The sequence below is a fragment of the Ranitomeya variabilis genome, chromosome 3 (assembly GCF_051348905.1).
Source record: "Ranitomeya variabilis isolate aRanVar5 chromosome 3, aRanVar5.hap1, whole genome shotgun sequence".
In the NCBI taxonomy this organism is placed as follows: domain Eukaryota; kingdom Metazoa; phylum Chordata; class Amphibia; order Anura; family Dendrobatidae; genus Ranitomeya; species Ranitomeya variabilis.
Window position 1 is genome coordinate 717,030,416 of NC_135234.1, and position 22,876 is coordinate 717,053,291.

At 43.0% G+C, this 22,876-nt stretch overlaps 1 protein-coding gene across 3 annotated transcripts in view; it reads left to right on the forward strand.

Annotated features, from left to right (window-relative positions):
• Positions 1–22,876, forward strand: part of ATP8A2 (ATPase phospholipid transporting 8A2) — a 1,034,865-nt gene that overhangs the window by 973,667 nt on the left and 38,322 nt on the right. For all 3 annotated transcript variants that reach the window (XR_013224076.1, XM_077298312.1, XM_077298313.1), the window contains one exon: positions 1,678–1,782. Coding sequence is in view for 2 of the 3 variants with exons in the window: in XM_077298312.1 (XP_077154427.1) it covers positions 1,678–1,782 (105 nt within the window). In the remaining variant the exon portion in view is untranslated. The remainder of the gene's footprint in view (positions 1–1,677; positions 1,783–22,876) is intronic.

Below are 22,876 nucleotides of genomic sequence, written 5' to 3' on the forward strand. Positions count from 1 at the left end.
CAGTAAGGGACTACACCACCGCAGCGCAAGGTAAGGCTACTGATTTCCACCTGGACAAGGGAACTCTGGACTTGCCTCCAAACCGGCCAGACTCTGTCTGCCCTGTGATCTGGTGCTCTGGACTGTGGACGCTAAAGTCTTCAGTAAAGGTAAAGAGACTGCAACCTTGTGTCCTCGTTCTTCACCGCGCCATTCACCATAGTACCATCTACATACTGGGAAGCCCTGGGGACATACTTCACCTGTGGGAAGGTATACCATCTAGCTGCCATAATAACATCACCCCAGTGGACCCCTTAAAGCAGCGTCGGTCACCCTGACCGAATACCACAGGTGGCGTCACGAACATTCCCCTTAAAGACCTTTCCCTTTTACATGGACGTCCCAGGGCCATGGACCAGGTCCGCCACCATGACATCCCCCCTGTGAACCGAAGGACCCGGTACCGAGTACCCCACTGCCCTTGGGGGGCGATCCAGTAGCACATCTCATATTTACACTGGGCAATGGGCTGATGACAACAATGATTGGAATGCTGACATACATTAACCAGTCATATAACAAATAAGCTTTACTCGTTCATCGTTTGTTCAGCAGTCTTGTGAATGCTTGTTCACCGACTATCACAGCATACTTTAAAGGAGCTGTCCGAGAGTACAACACCAGGCCACCCAGCCAATCAACTGTTCCTGATGCTGGCGGCAGAAGGATCTGCTCACATCCTGAGCACACCTGGCCACCACCAGTATTGGGAACAGCTGATTGGCGGGGTACCATGTGTCGAACTCTCACCAATTTAACATTGATTATCCTAAGGATATGCCATCAATATAAAAATCCCAGACAACCCCTTTAACAGTGATTCAAAGCTTGTCATAAAAAGGCAACTGCTGGCTGACTCTCCCTACCCCCTACACCAGATTATTCAGGTTTGATTTAAAGGGGAGAGGCCAATTTACAAGAGCAACAAAGGATTTGGCATGTTAAAAAACATCATGAGTGATCCTACTTTTCCCTGGCTTCATTGAACAATAAAGAGGCCTCAAGCCCCCAATATTAGACTAATGTCGGTCCAAACCCACCAATAATTATGGGTTCAACCGACACGCTAATGTGTATGGGAGCCCCGGACAATTTGTTGGCAGAAATATTGATCCAGCCTGTCTGATTTCAGACTGACGATCATATTGTCCCATCATAGAGAACATGGGAGTGCTGAATGGGCCGTCCTGCATATGGGAGCGCCAGAAGAGATGGATGCTAGTCGTATGATTGGCCTAACCATAATTTAACTGGCAGCCATTTTATGTATGGTTTGTTTTACCCTTATTAGTTGGTCTCAGGGCTAGACAGTGCAGAATTAGCAGTTACACACAGGCCCTGGGGTCTAAATGATCTTAAAGCCATCTCTGCTCATGAGAAGAAAAAGGTTCTTTTAGGTGGGACCTTGTTAAAGATTTTTCATTAGGACTTATGATCTTTAGTTTATTCCTCTAGTTGACCAATCCTGCCAAAATGAAGGGAGAATGTTTTATTATTAGTCAGATATTTTTATATTGTGCCCATGAAGGTTTGGATCTCTGATTCTTCTGTTCCTGGCCTTCACACACAGAGGTGCAGGACTTCTCAGATAATATCCATAACATTTCTAATTGGTTGTTTGCTTTATATTTGCAGAGTCAAGCACAGCTGTAATAAAACACTGTTAGAACAAGTCCAGGAGATCGAGACCAGGTCCAGGGAGATGAGCAAAGCGGCACTTCGTGACTCCAATGGAAAAAGGTAAAATCCCTGTATTTCCATCCTTTCTATTTTTACTCTTTGTACATTAGCAGCATGCAGTAAAGTGATCCACAAAGGAGGCGGGTCACTGAATTTGTACTTAAATAATTGACCGCAATTGTTAACGCACAGCAAGTTTACCTACCTACTTTATCCTGGACATTCCCTGTGCACGTGAGTAATCCCATTATTTGCACGAATTATGGAAGTACATTTATACGAGTAATCATTGAAGAAAGCGTCCAATCACAGCCTAGTTTACCATTTCATATGATGTGCCCTGGGTTATTTCATATGAATCGCCAGAAATTTCCCTAAAATTTCTGGGGGTCATTGTGGTTCACATGCCGCTCTGTTCAACCTGGAGGATAAGTTGAGAGCTTCTATCCCTTGGTGTCAGCGATCATGGAGGACCCAGAACCCTTCCAATTAACACTACACAGGAGCTAGTGCAAAACATAACAAAATAAGTAAACTTGCAATTTTTGCACTGTCTACTGGGATTATTTTAGACTTTCAAGAAGTGTTTTCAGCAGTTTTCTTATCATCAGAGACATGATTACAATGACAGGTCAGGGGCTGACATATTATTTGTGGTGCAGTGGCAGACAGGCACAAGAGGTAAGCAGGTGGAATTTTGCATTCTAAGCAATTATTGCACTGCAAAGGGCCCATATATTGTTCTTGCACAGTGGCAGTGTCCACCAGTGTGACAAGAAACACCTGTCTAAACAGCTGATAGCACAGAATCCTCTGATCACAATTGATCATGTCACATCTGACCCTGCTCCTTCCCTTCACAATGACCTTTGCACACACTCATTAGATGCTTCAGTACAAAAGATGGGGTCGGGGTCTGTTCGTTGTGGTTAATGTATATGTACAATTCATGGAAAGCCAGGAAGTCTAAGGGTATGTGCACGCGTTGCGGATTCTATTGCGGATTCTTAAGAATCTTAAAATGCCCTGCGTTTTACCTGCAGATTATCTGCAGATTTTGTGCGGATTTCACCTGCGTTTTTACACCTGCAGGTTCCTATTGTGGAATAGATGTAAAACGCTGCGGAATCTGCACAAAGAATTGACATGCTGCGGAAAATAAACCGCGGATTTGGTTTTCCATAGGTTTACATGGTACTGTACAACGCATGGAAAACTGCTGCGGATCCGCAGGGCCAAATCGACTGCGGATCCGCAGCCAAATTTGCAACGTGTGCACATACCCTAAAAAAGTCCCAGTGCACAGTGTGAAAATTGCAACATTTCTATTTTTTTTTTTTTGATAAAGAATATAATATTGGGGAAAAAAACATTGCTAAAATATATATTTTATAAAATCTATTTAACACAAACACATGATTTCAACAATAGGCCATTTTCGGATGACGCGTTCTTTTTAGAAGTTTAGAAGCAATAGATAAAACGATGTTCAGTATGGACGCAATATGGAATTAGCTACTAGGGGCAATCAATCCATAAACAAACTACAAGTGAATTCCTCCAGACAGCAAAGGTTCAGCTCCTTGTCATGACATGAATGTTTGGAGCCCACACTTCCATGAGTTCAGGAGCGGATCACTTGCCTGCGCTCCTATCCTTGCACTGGATGAACCTCTGCGGTTGTGTATCATTGAGCCGTATTATGTCTGGCCTCTGTACCAATAACCCAAATTATCATGTTTTATGTTATATTTTTTTCTTTTAGTTGTATTCTCAACGCAGACTTTCATTTATGTTCCCTCATGCAGATTACATTCACAAGGCATGCATATATATGATGTAAGCAGCCCACCACCTCTGTTCTGTTTCCCACCAACAACCCCTTCCTAATTACTGCCAGATTTCACTGGGTGGTCCCACTGTGATCTAGATAATGGTGGAGTGCTTAAATCTTGCAGAGTTTGCAGTGTGTGCCATGGTGTGGCCTCCTGAGTGCTCTCTTTCATCTCTTCTGCTTGCATCTTGGCCCTTTCACACCTGCCTCAATTGTGCATGTCTCCGGGGAGGGTCTTCTCAGGCTTCAGTAGATGGGTAGTGAAGTGGGGTTTTGGCTCTAAGCTTGTTTGTGTTTCCAATCTGTGCCCCCCACTGTTCTCATGGAGTGTGTTTATCTGTGTAATAGCCGCCATGCTGCCCAGTGCTGCCCGGCCAAGTACCTCCTGCCACTCACTGGTCGCTTTCTCAGAAATGTTTTAGTAACCAGAATCTTCTTGTTTTAGTTTTAGGAGAACCTTCCCTGCAGGGACAGTTATTTCCATGTCCGCTTCTGACTCAGGCCACGTTCACACATTCAGTATTTGGAGAGATTTTTTTACCTCAGTATTTCTAAGCCAAATACCTGTCACTCCTCCTGGTTTTGGCTTACAAATTCTGAGGTAAAAAACTCACCAAATACTGATAGTGTGAACGTGGGCTAAAAGAGTTACCCCTTTATGACATGTGGCTGGAAAACAACAGGTTGTAACGTCATTCATTATCTGCCATTTGTCAGAACCGCTCATGAGTTCACTAGTCATGTAATATCTGACGTCACATTCCTAGTTGGTGGATTAGAGATAAAATATATAACAATAGATAATATGTAAGATCCACAACATTATTCCAATCGTAGTGCTATTAATGTGCGGCCATTTATTCACTTGATCTGTGTACACTAAGACAACTTCATCTCATCTGATAGATTATGTGATAAATAGACAATCTGCAACGCACTTTACATAAGGCCACGTTCACATGTTCAGGAGTGGAAAAGCATTAGCTTATGTTCACACATTGCGTTTTTGCAGCATTTTTTTTCTTTTTAATGCAAATGTTTAGCTACATTTCACTGTACCTGCAAAGGCTATGAGATTTCAGAAATCTCAATCACACACCTTTGTTTTTTTTTCCTCACTGTTTTGTCAAAGAGGTGCGCTTTTGCAAATTCAGTGTTTTTGCAGCATTTTTCACCCATGTGGTGCAACAAAACGCTGAAAAAATGCAGGTATCAGGTTTTGCCATTGTTTTTGGTGCCAAAACCTGTTGAATCAGATAATGTTTTTCATGCACTAAACTTTATCAGCATGCGCAAGAGACAAATGTACCCTGATAAAAACGCAGCAAAAAAAAACTAAGCAAAAAACACAGCAAAAACTAAGCAAAACCTGCTTTTTGTAAGCAGCCTAAACTTTGCATAAAAAAGCACATGTGAACATTGTACCATGTCATTAGTGTTGTGCATCAGTGTGGTCATCAGTGTATCCGTTTCTACCTTCATTGTTTTTAACGGATTGATAAAGAAAGAAAAAGGGTAGCACTTACATGGATGAATGAATGTAGCCTCGACCCAGAAAAATTACTCCCAACTTCAAGCCACGAAGTGTCGTTCTTTTGTCTGACTTGCTGTCTACTGCCTGTTGTTAAGTGTCATCCGTCCACAGCAGCAGAGATGCTGAGACGAATTGCTGGAAGTCGGGTCGTTTTTTTGTCTCTCTGTTCCTGCCATTCTGTTTGTCCAGATGCATACAGGAATGACAGAAAGACAGTTTTTTTTTTCAGATCAAGGCAGCTAAACCATTGTCGACTACTAGGTGCAATATATGCTGGAGTGGAGATTGAAGGAAAGGAAAGTTACAGCACCTGTAGTGCTGGTAAAATGCTAATGAAAAGGAGCTTCCCACTCAAAAAGAACGAATAGCAAATTACAGAGCATGAGAATCAAAACATTTTCTGCACATTATAGACTGGTTTGTGCGCCAAAAGCAGTTTTAACTTGGTGATGACAGTAAGACCAAGCTTTTCTACAGGTTTTGTGTGAAATGACTGGTTCACTTTAATGTAATGTTTGTCAGGAAGTAATTCGATCATCTAATACTATTATTTTTTTTAAATTATCAGTTGATATCAGAAATTCTGTTCACTCGTGCTCCAAATGTTAATCACTCTGATGCACTGTGTATCTCCATTTCATTCTTCCATTGCCAATCAATAGTCATTAAGAAGAGTCTAATAAAAAAAAAATCAAAGTTGTAATTAGTGGGCTCTTGGGACGTGTGCTAGGTGCCAGAAGGGACATTTGCCTTGGAAAGAAGGAATATAAGCCAGCTCACCCGTGATGCATAAACCAATCTTCGGGAGCACGGACCCGCTGTGTTCAAGCGTATAAAGTCCAAAAAAGAAGAAAATGTCCAGCTTCACCGAATCCGTAAAAAAGAGTTTTCTTTATTCACAAACTTTAAACATAGAGGATTCAGACTTCAGCACGAACCATATGGGTAAGAATCTCAACGCGTTTCTGGAGACAAAGCTCCCTTAATCATGACAACTGACATTTGCCTTGACCACATTATTTAGATACAGGGCTTCCACTTGGTGGCAACATGGTGGCTCAGTGATTAGCACTGCAGACTTGCAGCACTGAGGTCCTAAGTGCAAATCCCACCAAGGACACTCATATACAATCAACCTCTTCATTCCTGACTGTGCACAATAAGACACTATTGATAATGTCCCATAAATGTCCCAGTTGGGAACCCTTTAAAGGGACTCTGTCACCTGAATTTGGAGGGAACAATTTTCAGCCATAGGGGTGGGGTTTTCGGGTGTTTGATTCACCCTTTCCTTACCGGCTGGCTGCATGCTGGCTGCAATATTGGATTGAAGTTCATTCTCTGTCCTCCGTAGTACATGCCTGCACAAGGCAATCTTGCCTTACGCAGGCGTGTACTATGGAGGACAGAGAATGAACTTCAATCCAATATTGCGGCCAGCATGCAGCCAGCGGGTAAGGAAAGGGTGAATCAAACACCCGAAAACCCCGCCCCTATGACCCAAAACTGGTCCCGTCAAATTCAGGTGACAGGTTCCATTTAAGGATAAATTGCTAAATCTTGGCACATTTAGGGTACGTCTCCACGGTCCGTTTCGCCGGCGGGATCGCCGCAGCGGTGAAGCCGCTCGGCGCTAAGCCCCGCCCCCTTAATGGGACGCGATGGTGCCGGATGTATACAGTACACATCCGGGATCATCGCACCCCTCGCCATAGGGCCCTGTGATATGCCTTGCGGGGACGCTGCGTCCCCGCAAGGTGTACGGACATGCTGCGTTCTGAAAAGACGCGCAGCATGTCCGGAGTCGCAGGGCCTCCGCGTGCGGGTTTCCACGCATAGTGGAGACGGGATTTCATAAAATCCCCTCCACTATGCTGGAACATCTGGACGCTGCTTGTTTGACGCTGCAGCGTCAAACAAGCAGCGTTTACGTACCATGGAAACATACCCTTATACTTTGAAGGAGCCTCCTATTTTTTTTTATTTCTTCCTTTGTTAGCAATTGGTAGTGTGAGTGTAGTGAGTGCATTAAAATACTTACCCATTGCTGTCTTCTGCCGTTTCCAACGCTGTTCTAGTCCTCTTCTACATCTTGTAACCACAGAGAGTCTCCTGTTTGTCTGTGTGGACCGGAAGTCATTTTAAGTCTATGAAACACAGGACCGGGATCTTATAGACTGACATTAAGAAACGAACTAATAATTCGGTATGTGACCTGGTAAAACAATGCTGCTCTCAGACAATACAGGAGTGGGTCCAAAGCAGCGCTGGAAATGGCAGATGACAGCAATGGGTAAGTATTTTAATGCACTCACTACACTCACATTAACGATTGCTAACAAAGGAAGAAATAAAAAACGGTAAATATTTTTAAGTATTTTAATCTACACTCTGTGATTCTGATTTGGCTTTTATCCTACGTCATATTGCAAGGCTCTTTATAGGATTACTACTTTCAATAGATGGCACTAGAGTTCAAGTCCTCATCCTCTCTGTTGAGACAATTTGCAGATTTAATTTCCCAGAGGAGCATGCAAGGCTTTTCAGTCTCCTCATACTGGCATGTCATACTCCACAAGGAGAAACCCTAAGGCTATGTGCACACGTTGCGGATTAGGCTTAGGAATTTCTGGTGCGGATTCTGTCTCTCCTGGCAGAAAACGCACCTGCGGATTTGTTTTTGTGCAGTTCCGCAGCGTTTTTTGTGTGTTTTTTTTCTGCGGTTTTCTTGCGGATTTGCTGCGGTTTTTACCCCTGCGGTTTTCTATAATGGAGTGGGTACAAAAACGCTGCGGATTCACAAAAAAGAAGTGACATGCTACTTCTTTTAATCCGCAGCGTTTCCGCACAGCATTTTTTTTTTCTCATTGATTTACATTGTACTGTAAATCAATTGCGGATCTGCAGCGTTTCTGCACCTCAAAAAACACTGCGGATCCGCAGCAAATCCTCAACGTGTGCACATACCCTAACTCTTAGATCCCAATGTACACACACATTACTAATTGCTAACAGAGGGGGGAATAAAAATAACACTGGAGTACTTTTTTTTAGGACGTGCTTGTTGTAACATCTAGTCCAGTATTTTTGGTGATGTACAAATGCAATGCAGCGTCAGTCCGTATACTAAACTGCTGGAAGTAAAATAACTCATTAGCAGGCTCCAGGGCCGGACTGGGACTAAAATTCTGCCCTGGCATTTGAAGTTACACAGGCCCACTTGTCACATGGTGATTGTATAATATCTTTGTACACTTGTAGGTTACAAAAAGTGAGGGGAGTGTAACACGACTATATAACATATCTCGTAGATAATGAAGGGATGAGACGACCAAAAGCTATGGAACCTCATTCTGATGCTCCATAAACTTTGCCTACAGCCACTTTTGGTTCCGCTGCGCAGCACGAGACCCGGTGACTCTGAAGAGCAGTGACATCAGTAACGTCACCGCTCTTCAGATATTCCGGGTCTTTCGCTGAGCTCGGCGACTGTGAAGAGCGGTATTGTTACTACCGTCACCGCTCTTCAGAGTCGCTGGGTCTCGCCCGGTCTGGGCTAGTAGTGGGGGTGTCTGATAGACACCTCTCGATTACTTACACCAGGGATTGATAGCAGCTGACATTACGCAGCTGACATCAACCCTAAAAATCATTACACATACCAGAATTAAATGCTTTGGCGGCTGGGAAAAGCAGTAGAGTTAGCGCTATTCCCAGGCGTCGGGTGCTAACTACAACTGTCATCATCCTTGCCTCATCTCCCTGCGAAGCATTTCTGTTGTATTTACATGCACTGATCTCAGGCCACTAAACGAGTGTGATTGACAATACTGAAGTCGTTCGCTTGTTTCCTGGCCTCTTTACACCAACTGAGAAAAAATGATGGGGACAGAACAATCACATCACAATTAGATCAATCTGTCCCCATACAGTATCATGTTATCAGCAGCACAACTACAGTTTACACCGGCAATGTACTGCTGAGAACAAAGATTTCTGTTCCCACATAAACAATCCAATCACTCGATGAATAGGCAGCATTTTGCTTGTTTAGTATAATACACCCCATAGTCCTCCATATATTATAATGTGCACCTCAGTCCTCCATATAGTATAATACACTCCTCAGTCCTCCATATAGTATAATATACTGCCACAGTCCTCCAAATAGTATAATACACTCCTCATAGTGCTCCATATAGTACAGTGCACCGCCATTGTCATCCATGTAGTACAATTCACTTCCCACAGTATAATGCACCCCATAGTTCTTCATATAGTATAATGTATTCCCCATAGTCCTCGATACAGTATAATGCAGCCCACATATAGTATAATGATGCCACACCAGAGTATAATGCAGCCACCCCACAAAATATATTGTAGCCCCCTGAGTCCATAGATTACAATGCAGCCCTCCTCCTATAGTATAATGCAGCTCCGCATAGAATATATTGTAGCCCCCTCATAGAGTATGATGCAATCACCCCTTATACAATATAATACAGCCCCCATAGAATGTAATACAGCCCCCCCATAGAATATAATACAGCCCCCCATAGAATATAATACAGCACCCCATAGAATGTAATACAGCCCACCTCCCCACAGAATATAATACAACCCCCCATGGAATATAATGTAGCTCCCATAGAATGTAATACAGTCCCCCTATAGAATGTAATACAGCCCCCCCCATAGAATGTAATACAGCACAGCCCCCATAGAATGTAATACAGCCAAGCCCCCATAGAATGTAATACAGCACAGCACCCATAGCATGTAATAAAGCCCCCCCCAATAGAATGAAATACAGCACAGCCCCCATAAAATGTAATTCAGCCAGCCCCCATAGAATGTAATGCAGTTAGCACCCATAGAATGTAATAAAGCCCCCCATAGAATGTAATACAGCACAGCCCCCATACAATGTAATACAGCCCTTCCCCATAGAATGTAATACAGCACAGCCCCCATAGAATGTAATACAGCCCCCCATAGAATGTAATGCAGCCAGCCCCATAGAATGTAATAAAGCCCCCCAAATAGAATGTGATACAGCAATGTAATGCAGCCAGCCCTCATAGAATGTAATGCAGCCAGCCCCATAGAATGTAATGCAGCCAGCCCACATAGAAAGTAATAAAGCCCCCCCAATAGAATGTAAGACAGCAATGTAATGCAGCCAGCCCCCATAGAATGTAATGCAGCCAGCCCCCATAGAATGTAATGCTGCCAGCCCCATAGAATGTATTAAAGCCCCCCGATAGAATGTAATATAGCAATGTAATGCAGCCATCCCCCATAGAATGTAATGCAGCCAGCTCCCAAAGAATGTAATGCAGCCAGCCCCATAGAATGTAATGCAGCCAGCCCCCATAGAATGTAATTCAGCCAGCCCCCATAGAATGTAATGCAGCCAGCCCCCATAGAATGTAATACAGCACAGCCCCCATAGAATGTCATACAGCCCCTTCCAATTGCCCCACAATCCAGTTATCACTCACTGATATATTAAAAAAAAAACACTCTCCTCACCTCTCCTCGTGCCCGCGCTGCAGTCTGCCCAGCCACACAGCAGGTGCGCGATGATATGACGTCATCGGGCACCCACAGTGTCAGCGCGAAGGCAGAGCGGGGAATGATGGGAGAGGGAGCGACAGTGGACGCTCTCTCCTCCATCATTGCATTCAACTGTACCGGCATCATAGACGTCGGTATAGTTGAATGCGGGGCGGGCGAACGGGAGGGGGGGTGAGTAGGCGCTGGCGGGAGGAGTCGGCCCTGGCGGCCCACTCCTGGCACCGGCCCTTCTGGCATTTGCCAGAAGTGCCCGATGGCCAGTCCGGCCCTGGCAGGCTCGGACTGGCCCATGGGGAGCAGAGGAATCCTCCGGTGGGCCCCTGTGCAGATCTAGGCCACCAACCCCATTATATAGGCAGTACTTCGCATAATTCACTTGATTCACTCTGTACAGAAAAAAAGCAACATCTCATCATTAATTTACCAAACTACCCAGTTTATTATTATATAGAGATTATAGGTATATTTGTGAATGAGGGCAATGTAATATTTGCATGCAGGTGAAAAGTGGGCTCCACAAAGTCAATGTTCCTGGTGGGCCTTTGGCACCCCATTCCGACACTGCTCGTCAATACTCATATACAACACAATGACAACTGTCAAGGAGTCCAGATGGGAACAAGGCAGTATAATAATACAAAGTGCCATGCATACAGTACTTTATGGTAGAGATAAGACCTGTGAGAGTTCCCTCAGTACCAAAGGCAATCACCATCGCTTTATTAGGTATGAAAATATCTCTCATCTTGATGATTTCCTAAGAACACTTATAGGAACCAAATTACACAAAGGTGAACAAACATTCAGAAGGCAGCTTGTGATTACAAGTCCTAGCCTAGGTCCACAGATTACCTGCTTCATTGAAAGCGCCGTTTGATGTTGCCTGTCCTCAGTGGATTGCCGATCAGATCACAAGTGGAGGTGTGTTACCGGAGATGAAAGAACATGTTGTTCTCCAAGCTCTGCACCCAAGATAATAGTACATACAGCAGGAAACAGGTTCATTGTCATGCCAAAGCTAAAAAAACCTCAACAAAGTTATGCTATATGTGCATCAAAAATGATAGAAGGAAATACATACATAAAAAGCCGACACCTGGCCTATACAACGAGGTGAAATTTAAGCCGTATTTTCAGTAAACATTTTAGATTCTGCAGTAAAACGTCTCAAGTGTTTGTTCATAAGATTTACTCCTTTTAATAAGCTTTTCTTGATCCGTGAGTGTTTGTTAAATTGTGTCTATGTTTGTTTGCCGACAAATGAAGAACATGATGCTCCTCCATGGAAACTGTCCCAATCTATTCTTATGGTTCATACAATAGAATAAGAACAGTTATGAGTTATCCATGTCATGAACAGACCCTTTGTAGTCAGTAGATTGTTCGCAGCATAAGGAGTGGCACTTAAGGAGTTGGTACTTTTTCATTATCCAAATACCACCAACAGTCCCATCAATGGTCACCCTCCCTCATCTAATTTGTACTTAGCTCAAGCCGCATCAATCAAGGACACTGCCAAATGAGTCTGTAGACCGGCTAGTCTGCATAGACTTGATGCAGGAGGTTTTATAGACTGAGGCTAAAGGCATCCTTACTGCTCTCTATGGCTGTGCATGGTCGCAGCTATGGTAAATCCTGCTAGTAATCCTCCCTCTCACGCTTTCCTATTCGGCACCCAATGGGTTGTAAATAACCATCACCGCTACACCAGTGTTCAACACTGAAAGGGTATCCCAAAACATGGAGACAGGGCTTGTTGAGACCTAAATCGAAATGGCAGTGGCATTCTGATATGACAGTGGAGTTCGGATAATGTCTACTGTGAAGGTCGAAACAAAATTGGTAATGGCGTCCAAATGATAGATAAATACCAAGGGATTTTTAACAATTCTGATATTGATATCTTATTCCTAGGTGATCAATATGAGATCTATGGAGGTCCAACTCCAACTGAGCACTATATGCTCAAGATCAATTTTCCTCAACTGCAGTCCTCAAGAGCCACCATCAGATCACGGTTTTCCTTAGTATGACTCATGTGATAACTCCAACACCCGTGCAATACCAATGAATCCTGAATCATGATCTGTTGGTGGGCATTGAAGACCAGAGTTGAGTCACACTGCCCTAGGTTGTTTAACAGCACAGCTTACATTTTATTTATTTTTAATTACTTCACGGCACGGCATAATGGAATCCCACAACCTTCTCATCCCCTCTCACCATGAAAGAGTTTAGTGGGCGAGTACAAAGAGTTAGGCCTCGCTCATTCCCAGCAAATAGGGCTGCAGACAGTTGTGGAACCCAACAATCTATATGTTTGGACTAGACTTTTGCTATGAAGATGGGCCCTTTAGGGGGACCTTAGGGACACTTTGGACACCTTTTGATAATTAGTATTATTTAGAAAATTCCCAAGTCTGAGGCTGTCCACTTTATCCTTATAATAAAAAGGGCAGTCTCAAACTGGGAAAAGGATCTCTTAAAGCAATGCTAGCGATGTCCCACCATGATACAGCATCTTCTTCAGCTTCCAGATCAGCAGCAATGCCACTGTGGAAACTGATGGTGAAGTAATTAATGGGCCACATCCATTGTTCTTCTGACATCTATCTCAGCCAACACTCCCATATACAGGAGCACCCATTCAGCCAAGCATTGCTATGTTCTCTATGTTTTCTTTAGACTAGTTGCAGATGGCAATGATTCAGATGCAATAAGCATATGCCCAGTGGTCTTACTGAACTGAACCTGATGTCAATAGATCTCTATAATGTCGGCCGAATGATGCTTCGGCCATTGTTTCAGCCAACAGCCATTTCAGCCGACTCTATCATGCACAGGAGTGCTCCTGTGTTATCTATGAGAAAGCGGCTGCCTGACATGTCGGCTAGATGATTATCTCAGTGCGAACAATGAGATAGGCAGTCCAAAATCAGACATGCGGGATCCACATTTTTCCCAACTCAGTTGACTGGTGCCCCCATACAAATTAGACAGTTAGCCGAACCCTTCAATCTACCCCTTGTAGATTGTGAGCCCTCGCGGGCAGGGTCCTCTCTCCTCCTGTACCAGTCGTGACTTGTATTGTTTAAGATTATTGTACTTGTTTTTATTATGTATACGCCTTCTCACATGTAAAGTGCCATGAAATAAATGGCGCTATAATAATAAATAATAATAATAACATGTGCTTCTATTGTAAGTGTAGCCCAGTAATTATGTATATTTCAGTTCCCACCTGTCATACTGTGACAGTCTTCGGTAAGGAAGAGGGGCCTCAAACTGTCCATGGAACTGTGACCTTAACTATCCCTGTCCTGAGGGCACTCTTGACGGTACAGAGACCCGGGTCTCCAACCTTGCCATGCTCCTGTTAAACCCTAATCCCCTCCCCCAACCCATGAGGCACGGGACAGAAATGTAATGCAAACAAGGCACAAAGACAAAACAGGGATGACAGAAAACCTTTATCATACAAATGCACTAGCCAACAATAGGGAGGAGGATAGTGACAGGGAGGAATAAACTAAATGGTAATAGGGACCAGGTGATAAACACACACAGGTACTATGGGCAAACTACAGGACACTACTACAACTCCACTCCAACCATGTAGCTGTATCAGTCGACACAGGAAGACAAATCTTTCATCTGCAGGGACTAACCGACCAGAGCCAGTATATACAGAGGGAGTAAATGATAAGCAGTTGCAGCTGAGAACAAAAAGGCTGTATGGTCTCAGCCAGCATGGAAAGAGTCCTTAACCCTCTCAGCACCGAAGGAAACCAAATCCATTTAAAATAGAACATGAATCACACCATCTCTAAAGAAGACCTGTGATTCATTACCCGATGTGACCGTATAACTCCAGGTCTTCCAAGGAGATGTGACACCCTTGTGACGCCACCATTCTAAAACAAAATTCCAATTCCGTCTACTATCTACCAGATTGCATATGAGGGACTGACTGTGTGAATTACTAGCAGATTCCAATATAGCAGAAAGATTAGTGTATCACGAAGGAATGCAAGACTACAAGTTTAACGGCCCTATAGGAGCACTTTTCTTTCTATATTTTCCCCTTGTGCCGCCTGACACAAGGCCTATAGTATCAGAGGTAATGTATACTTGAGCCAGCTGTAGTGCATACACTATGTCAGTGTTCCCCAACTCCGGTCCTCAAGAGCCACCAACAGGTCATGTTTTCAGGATTTCCTTAGTTTTGCACAGGTGATTGAATTCTTGCCTGTCCAGGTGTTGTGCAATACTAAGGAAATCCTGAAAACAAGACCTGTTGGTGGCTCTTGAGGACCGGAGTTGGGGAACACTGCACTATGTGGACAAAATTATTGGGACACATTGGTGCATAAAATCCAGCCTCTCACTATGCAGTGTTCTTTTACTAACATTTGTGAAAGAATGGCTCCTTGTAAAGACTTCACTGATACCAGGCAAGTCCTGTAGGTACCACCATTGTGACAAGTCAATTCATGAAATTTTGAAAATTCTTATCTTCTAATTATCTTCTAATTATTCCACTATCACCTGTGAGTGGTAGTATTAAAAGTGTTTAGGAATGGCAACAACTCGTCCACAAAGTGAAGACCGCATAGAGTTACAGAGCGGGGTGACCGAGGGCAGAAAAGCCACCAAAGCTCTGCTAACTCCATAACTGCAGAGTCCAGACTTTTTTACTGGTATTAACAGCAGTGCAAAAACTGTACACCGGAAGCTTCATGGCTTTGGGTTTCCATGTCTGAGCAGCTGCATGCAGCCTTACATCACTAAGCACAATGCCAAACATTGGATTGAGCAGTGTAAAGTTGCCGGTGGACTTTGGAGCAGTGGACAATTGTTCTGTGGAGTGAGGAATCACATTTCTCTTTCTGGCATCTGATGAACGAGTCTGGGATTGGAAAATACTGGGAGAATGTTAACTGCCTGAATGCACTGTGCCAACTGTAAAGTTTGATGGAGGAGGGATAATGGTATGGAGTTGCATTAGAGGTTGGCTTAAGCCCTTTTGTTCCAGTAAAGGGGAACTCTTAATGCTTCAGCATACCAAGACTTTAAGAACAACTGTAGTTTCCAACATTGTGGACCCTTTTCTGTTCCAGCATGACTGTGCCTTAGTGCACAAAGCAAGGGCCATAAATACATATTGGGGGTTTTGGAGGAAGAACATGACCAGCCACACAGTTCCGAGCTCAACCCCATATGACACCTTTGGGATGACATAGAACAAAGAATCATAGAATGATAGAGTTGGAAGGGACCTCCTGGGTCATCTGGTCCAACCCCCTGCTCAAAGCAGGATTCACTAAATCATCCCAGACAGATGACTGTCCAGCCCCTGTTTAAAGACTTCCATGGAAGGAGAACTCACCACCTCTCGTGGCAGCCTGTTCCACTCATTGATCACCCTAACTGTCGAAAAGTTTTTTTCTAATATCTAATTTGTGTCTCCTCCCATTCAGTTTCATCCCATTGCTTCGAGTCTTTCCTTGTGCAAATGAGAATGAAGATGATCCTTCTACAATGTGACAGCCCTTGAGATATTTGTAGACAGCTATTAAGTCTCCTCTTAGTCTTCCTTTTTGCAAGCTATAAATCCCAGATCCTGTAACCGTTCCTCATAGAACATGGTTTGCAGAGCGACCATCTGGTCGCTCTTCTCTGAACTTGCTCCAGTTTGTTGATGTCTTTTTTAAAATGTGGTGCCCAAAACTGGACACAGTTTTCCATATGAGGTCTGACCAAAGAGTAGTAGAGGGCAATAATGACTTCATGTGATCTAGACTGTGTGCTTCTGTTAATACATCCCAGACACTGTTGACTCATGTTCAGTTTATAATCTATTAGTATACCCAAGAGTCTTTTTCACATGTGCTGTTGCTAAGCCCTATTCCCCCCATTCTGTATATGCTTTTTTCATTTTTATTGCCCAGATTTAGTACTCTGCATTTTTCCTTGTTAAAAACCATTCTGTTAGTTGCTGCCCACTGCTTCAGTTTATTTATATCTTTTTGAATCCTCTCTCTCAACTACTATTAGCTATCCCTCCTAGCTTTGTGTCATCAGCAAATTTAATCAGTTTACCCTCAATTCCTTCATCTAAATCATTGATAAAGATTAGTGATGAGCGAATATACTCGTTACTCGAGATTTCCCGAGCACGCTCAGGTGTCCTCCGAGTAGTTTTTAGTGCTTGGAGATTTAGTTTTCATCGCCTCAGCTGAGTGATTTACAGCTATTAGCCAGGCTAAGTTCATGTTGGGGTTGCCTGGTTGCTAGGGAATCCCCACATGTAATCAAGCAGGTTAGTAGCTGTAAATCATCCAGCTGCGGTGAAGAAAACTAAATCTCCGAGCACTAAAAAACACTCGGAGGACACCCAAGCGTGCTCGGGAAATCTCGAGTAACGAGTATATTCGCTCATCACTAATAAAGATGTTGAACAATACAGGGCCCAGTACAGAGCCCTGTGGTACCGCACTTGAGAAATTCTTCCAACTGGATGTGCAGCCATTTATGACCACTCTTTGGGTCCGATCACTAAGCCAGTTATGAATCCACCTAACAGTTGCCTTGTCTATTCCATACTTAGTAATTTTTTTCAATAAGGATGGTGTGAGATACTTTGTCAAATGCTTTGCTGAAGTCAAGATATACTATATCTACAGCATTTCCCTGATCCACCCAGTCAGTGATTCTGTCATAGAAGGAAATTAAGTTAGTCTGACATGACTTATTAGTTACAAACCCATGCTGACTCTGGATAATCACTTAATTCTTACCCAGGAGCTTGCATACATATTGTTTAATCATTTGTTCAAAGATCTTTCCTGGTATGGAAGTCAGACTCACCGACCTATAGTTCCCTGGGTCCACTTTCTTCCCCTTTTTGAAGATAGGAACAACATTTGCTCTTCTCCAGTCTTCTGGGACTTCTCCTGTTCTCCAAGAATTTTCAAAGATTATGGAGAGTGGTTCAAAAATTTCTTCTGCTATCCCCTTCAGTACTCTGGGGTGTAATTTATTTGGACCTGGAGACTTGAATTCATTTATGTTAGCTAAGTGTTTCCTCACTATCTTTCTGTTTATAGATATCCTGGATTCTTCTATTCCTTTAATAGGACAGTGAAGATCAGTTGATGTTACATTTCCTTTCTGAGAGAAAACAGATGCAAAATAGGAATTTAAAAGTTCGGCCTTCTCAACATCCTTTCTTACCATTTCATCATTTTCATCCTGTAAAAATGCTATAGCATCTTTGACTTTTCTTTTACTTTTGACATATCCCCAAAATATTTTTTATTGCTTTTGACATCTCTTGCCTTAATTCATTCTCAGCTGTAGCTAGTCTAATTTCGAGTCCAACCCTCCAATTTAACCCCTTCACCACATAAGAATAAATAACAAATATAAATGTAATACATTATTATTATTATTTATTTATATAGCACCATTGATTCCATGGTGCTGTACATGAGAAGGGGTTACATACAAATTACAGATATCACTTACAGTAAGCAAACTAACAATAACAGACTGATACAGAGGGGCGAGGACCCTGCCCTTGCGGGCTTACATTCTACAGGATGGTGGTGAAGGAGACAGTAGGTCGAGGGCAGCAGGAGCTCCTGTGTTAGTGAGGCGGTAGCTCCAGTAGTGGTGAGGAGGCAGTGGTGTCAGTGCAGGCTGCAAGCTTTCCTGAAGAGGTGGGTTTTCAGGTTCCATACATCAGCTGACAGGTGCCTCTAACAGCCGCGGATGGAATCGCAATCCACCCGCGGCTGTTAATATGTTAAATGCCGCTGTTAATCTCTGACAGCTCCATTTAACATGATCACGCGCGTCACTCTCCCCACCCATCGGCACCCCTGTCACATTACCGCGCCCATGGGTTGGTATGACAACCCGGGGTCTGCAGTAGACCCCCGTGTTTGTCATTGCCGATCTGCTATGAGTGCCACCCCTTGGCCAGCACTCATAGCAGATGATCAATTCTGCTACACATAGCAGGACAGAAGCACTTCTATGTGTAGCACAAGCGATCGGATGATTGCTGCTTCAAGTCTTCTAAGGAGACTATTGAAGCTAGTAAAAATTAAAAAAAAAATGTTTTTGAAAATATTAAAAAATAAAAAATGTAAAAGTTCAAATCACCTCCTTTTGCTTCATTCAAAATAAAACACTAATAAAAATATATATTTGGTATTGCTGCTTTCAGAAACAGCAGATCTATCAAAATATAAAAATAATTAATCAGATCGGTAACCATTGTAATGAGAAAAAAATCAAAACCCCAGAATTAAGTTTTTTTTTTGCCACAACATTTCAATAAAATGCAATAACAGGCGATCAAAACATCATTTCTACGCCAAAATGGTATAAATGAAAACATCATCTCTACGCGCAATAAGCCCTCACCCAGCCCCAGATTCTGAAAAATGTAAACGTTCCGAGTCTCAGAAAATGGCACCATCGTTATTTTTTTTACAATTTCATCACACTTGGATTTTTTTTCCGGTTTTCCAGTACATTACATGGCAAAATCAATGTTGTTGTTCAAAAGTAAAGAATGTATCGCAAGAAAACAAGCCCTCACACGTCCATATTGACGGAAAAAAAAATAGCTCTGGGAAGAAGGGGAGCAAAAAATGATAACGAAAAGAACGTAAAATGTACTGGGGATGAAGGGGTTAATATCAGTGTCTGATATCACACATGTTCTGCTGGATGAATGGTCAGAAATTCTCACTCACACCTCCAAAATCTTGTAGAAAACCTTATCAGAAGATAGGAAACTGTTATAGATGCAAAGCGGGAACCAGCTCCATATTAATGCCTATGCTTTTAGAATGGAAGGTCATAAAATCTCCTGTAGGTGTTTTGTGTATGTGTCCTACTACTTTTGTCCATTTAGTGTATGTTTGTGAATGACTGAATGGGTTTCTTTTTTGTGTTAGAGACATGATTATTTGGCGCTTACTAGTATATACGTATTACAGGTTCTCCTCCTGCTCTTGTTAGTGTAGCTTTCCTCACAACCTGAACAGCTCTCCTGTCCATAAAGTTGCTGCTGATGGAAGAACATTTGACTTGTCCATCAACCTCCTTCAATTTCAAAAACTACTGCACAAAGCAAAAGCTGTTTGTTTGTTTTTTTGGAGGAGGCTGATGGACAGGTCTGGTAACATGCTCTTCCATCAGCTGCCATTTTATGGTCTGTTTTATGGACAGTAATTCTGTGCACTTGTCAAGAAACTTGGCACTCAAGGAGTAATTGAAGTGAAAATAAAGGTTTCGGTTATTGTACATTCAATAAATGTTAAACGTTCCACACAAAAGGACCTTCATCAGAACTAACTGGTTAAGTAGAGTAGATATGAAGTCTCAATATTCCATAAAGAGGAATCCTGTGGTATGTCTGGTGAGATTAGGATGCCTGGATGCCAGAATGGAACCTGGATGAAGACTGGAGTGTGTCAGCGCATGTGGGATATGCGACCGCCATCGCTAGGAAGGAGCGCTCCTTCCGAGTGACGGCTGTCCCATATCCCACATCCCAAGCGCAGGATAGATCATGCATTGCCGTACTACACTACCGTCCAGTCTTGGACTGGCCCATAGCTGAGCAGGTAAATCCCTCGGTGGACCCCTGTGCAGACACGGGCGCTCAACCTCACTATATGGGCAGTACACATTTTTCTAATTTTGGTTATAGACATTACCACAATGAATTTTAAACAAAACAATTCAGATGCAGTTGAAGTTCAGACTTTCAGCTTTCATTTGAGGGTATCCACATTAAAATTGGATGAAGAGTTTAGGAGTTTCAGCTCCTTAACATGTGCCACCCTGTTTTTAAAGGGACCAAAAGTAATTGGATAATTGACTCCAAGGCTATTTCATGGACAGGTGTGGGCAATCCCTTCGTTATGTCATTCTCAATTAAGCAGATAAAAGGCCTGGAGTGGATTTGAGGTGTGGTGCTTGCATTTGGAAGGTTTTGCTGTGAAGTAAACATGCGGTCAAAAGTGCTCTCCATGAAGGTGAAACAAGCCATTCTTAAGCTGTGAAAACAGAGAAAAAACCCATCCGAGAAATTGCTACAATATTAGGAGTGGCAAAATCTACAGTTTGGTACCACCTGAGAAAGAAAGAAAGCACTGGTGAACTCATCAATGCAAAAAGACCTGGGCGCCCACGGAAGACAACAGTGGTGGATGATCGCAGAATAATCTCCATGGTGAAGAGAAACCCCTTCACAACAGCCAACCAAGTGACCAACACTCTCCAGGAGGTAGGTGCATCAATATCCAAATCTACCATAAAGAGAAGACTGCATGAAAGTAAATACAGAGGGTTCACTGCACGGTGCAAGCCACTCATAAGTGTCAAGAATAAAAAGGCTAGACTGGACTTTGCTAAAACACATCTGAAAAAGCCAGCACAGTTCTGGAAGAACATTCTTTGGACAGATGAAACCAAGATCAACCTCTACCAGAATGATGGAAAGAAAAGTATGGTGAAGGCGTGGTACAGCTCATGATCCAAAGCATACCACATCATCTGTAAAACACGGCGGAGGCAGTGTGATGGCTTGGGCATGCATGGCTGCCAGTGGCACTGGGTCACTAGTGTTTATTGATGATGTGACACAGGACAGAAGCAGCCGAGTGAATTCTGAGGTATTCAGAGCCGACATACTGTGTGCTCAGATCCAGCCAAATGCAGCCAAACTGATTGGTCGTCGTTTCATACTACAGATGGACAATGACCCAAAACATGAAGCCAAAGCAACCCAGGAGTTTATTAAAGCAAAGAAGTGGAATATTCTTGAATGGCCAAGTCAGTCACCTGATCTCAACCCAATTGAGCAGCATTTTACTTGTTAAAGACTAAACTTCAGACAGAAAGGCCCACAAACAAACAGCAACTGAAAACCACCGCAGTGAAGGCCTGGCAGAGCATCAAAAAGGAGGAAACACAGCGTCTGGTGATGTCCATGAGTTCAAGACTTCAGGCAGTCATTGCCAACAAAGGGTTTTCAACCAAGTACTAGAAATGAACATTTTATTTAAAATTATTGTATCTGTCCAATTACTTTTGGTCCCTTTAAAAACAGGGTGGCACATGTTAAGGAGCTGAAACTCCTAAACCCTTCATCCAATTTTAATGTGGATACCCTCAAATGAAAGCTGAAAGTCTGAACTTCACCTGCATCTGAATTGTTTTGTTTAAAATTCATTGTGGCAATGTCTATAACCAAAACTAGAAAAATGTTGTCTCTGTCCAAATATATATGTGCAAATTGCCTCTTCTGAGAAAAAGAGGACTTAACTCTATAGCGCCACCTGTTGGAAGTAGCGATCCTACAAGTCACAATCAACCCTTTAACGAGTCGTACAAATATATATGGACGTAACTGTATCATTATTCATTTACCATACTACCCAGTTTATTATTATATAGAGGTGTAGGTAAATTTGTGAAAGAGGGTAGTGTAATATTTGTATGCAGGTGAAAAGTGGGCCTTACACAGTCAATGTTACTGGTGGGCCCTTAGCACCCCAGTCCGACACTTCTACCGCCCAACTTGCAGCACTAAATGACTGGCGACCGGCAGTCGCCTTTTTACACAGGCGGATCACACTTCACAGAATGATCTGTAATAGCTCTCAGACCACCATTGCTCTCAACAGCACGCATCCTGTTTTACACAGGATGATGGCTGCCGAGAATGATGATCTTTTAAGAATGCCAAAAGACCATTTCCGCTGAGAAATGAGTGTTTTATTCGTTGGGTGATCGGCTGCACGGTTTACACTGCACGATTATCAGTAACAAGCGTTCCAAGGAATATCGTGAAGTGGAAATGCACCTTTAAAGTTATTGATTTTTGGACTGATTGATGAATCCTAAGTCTTTATTTTGGATAATTTTCATTTTAGGTTTAGTTAACCTCCTCCCGTCTCCCTGTCTCAGATGTAATCTTCGGCTCCACCCTTGCTTGTTCGATACAAACTACTCTCTAGACACTGTGTCACCACCGGTCTATCATGTCTGCAACCTTTTTTTTTCCCACGCCACAACTTATCTCCGTGGCACTCAGCCCTTCAGTATTCGTTGAGAACCTCGCTTTACTTTTTACAGTTTCTTTCCAAAAACATCCTTTCTGTGATAAGTGTTCC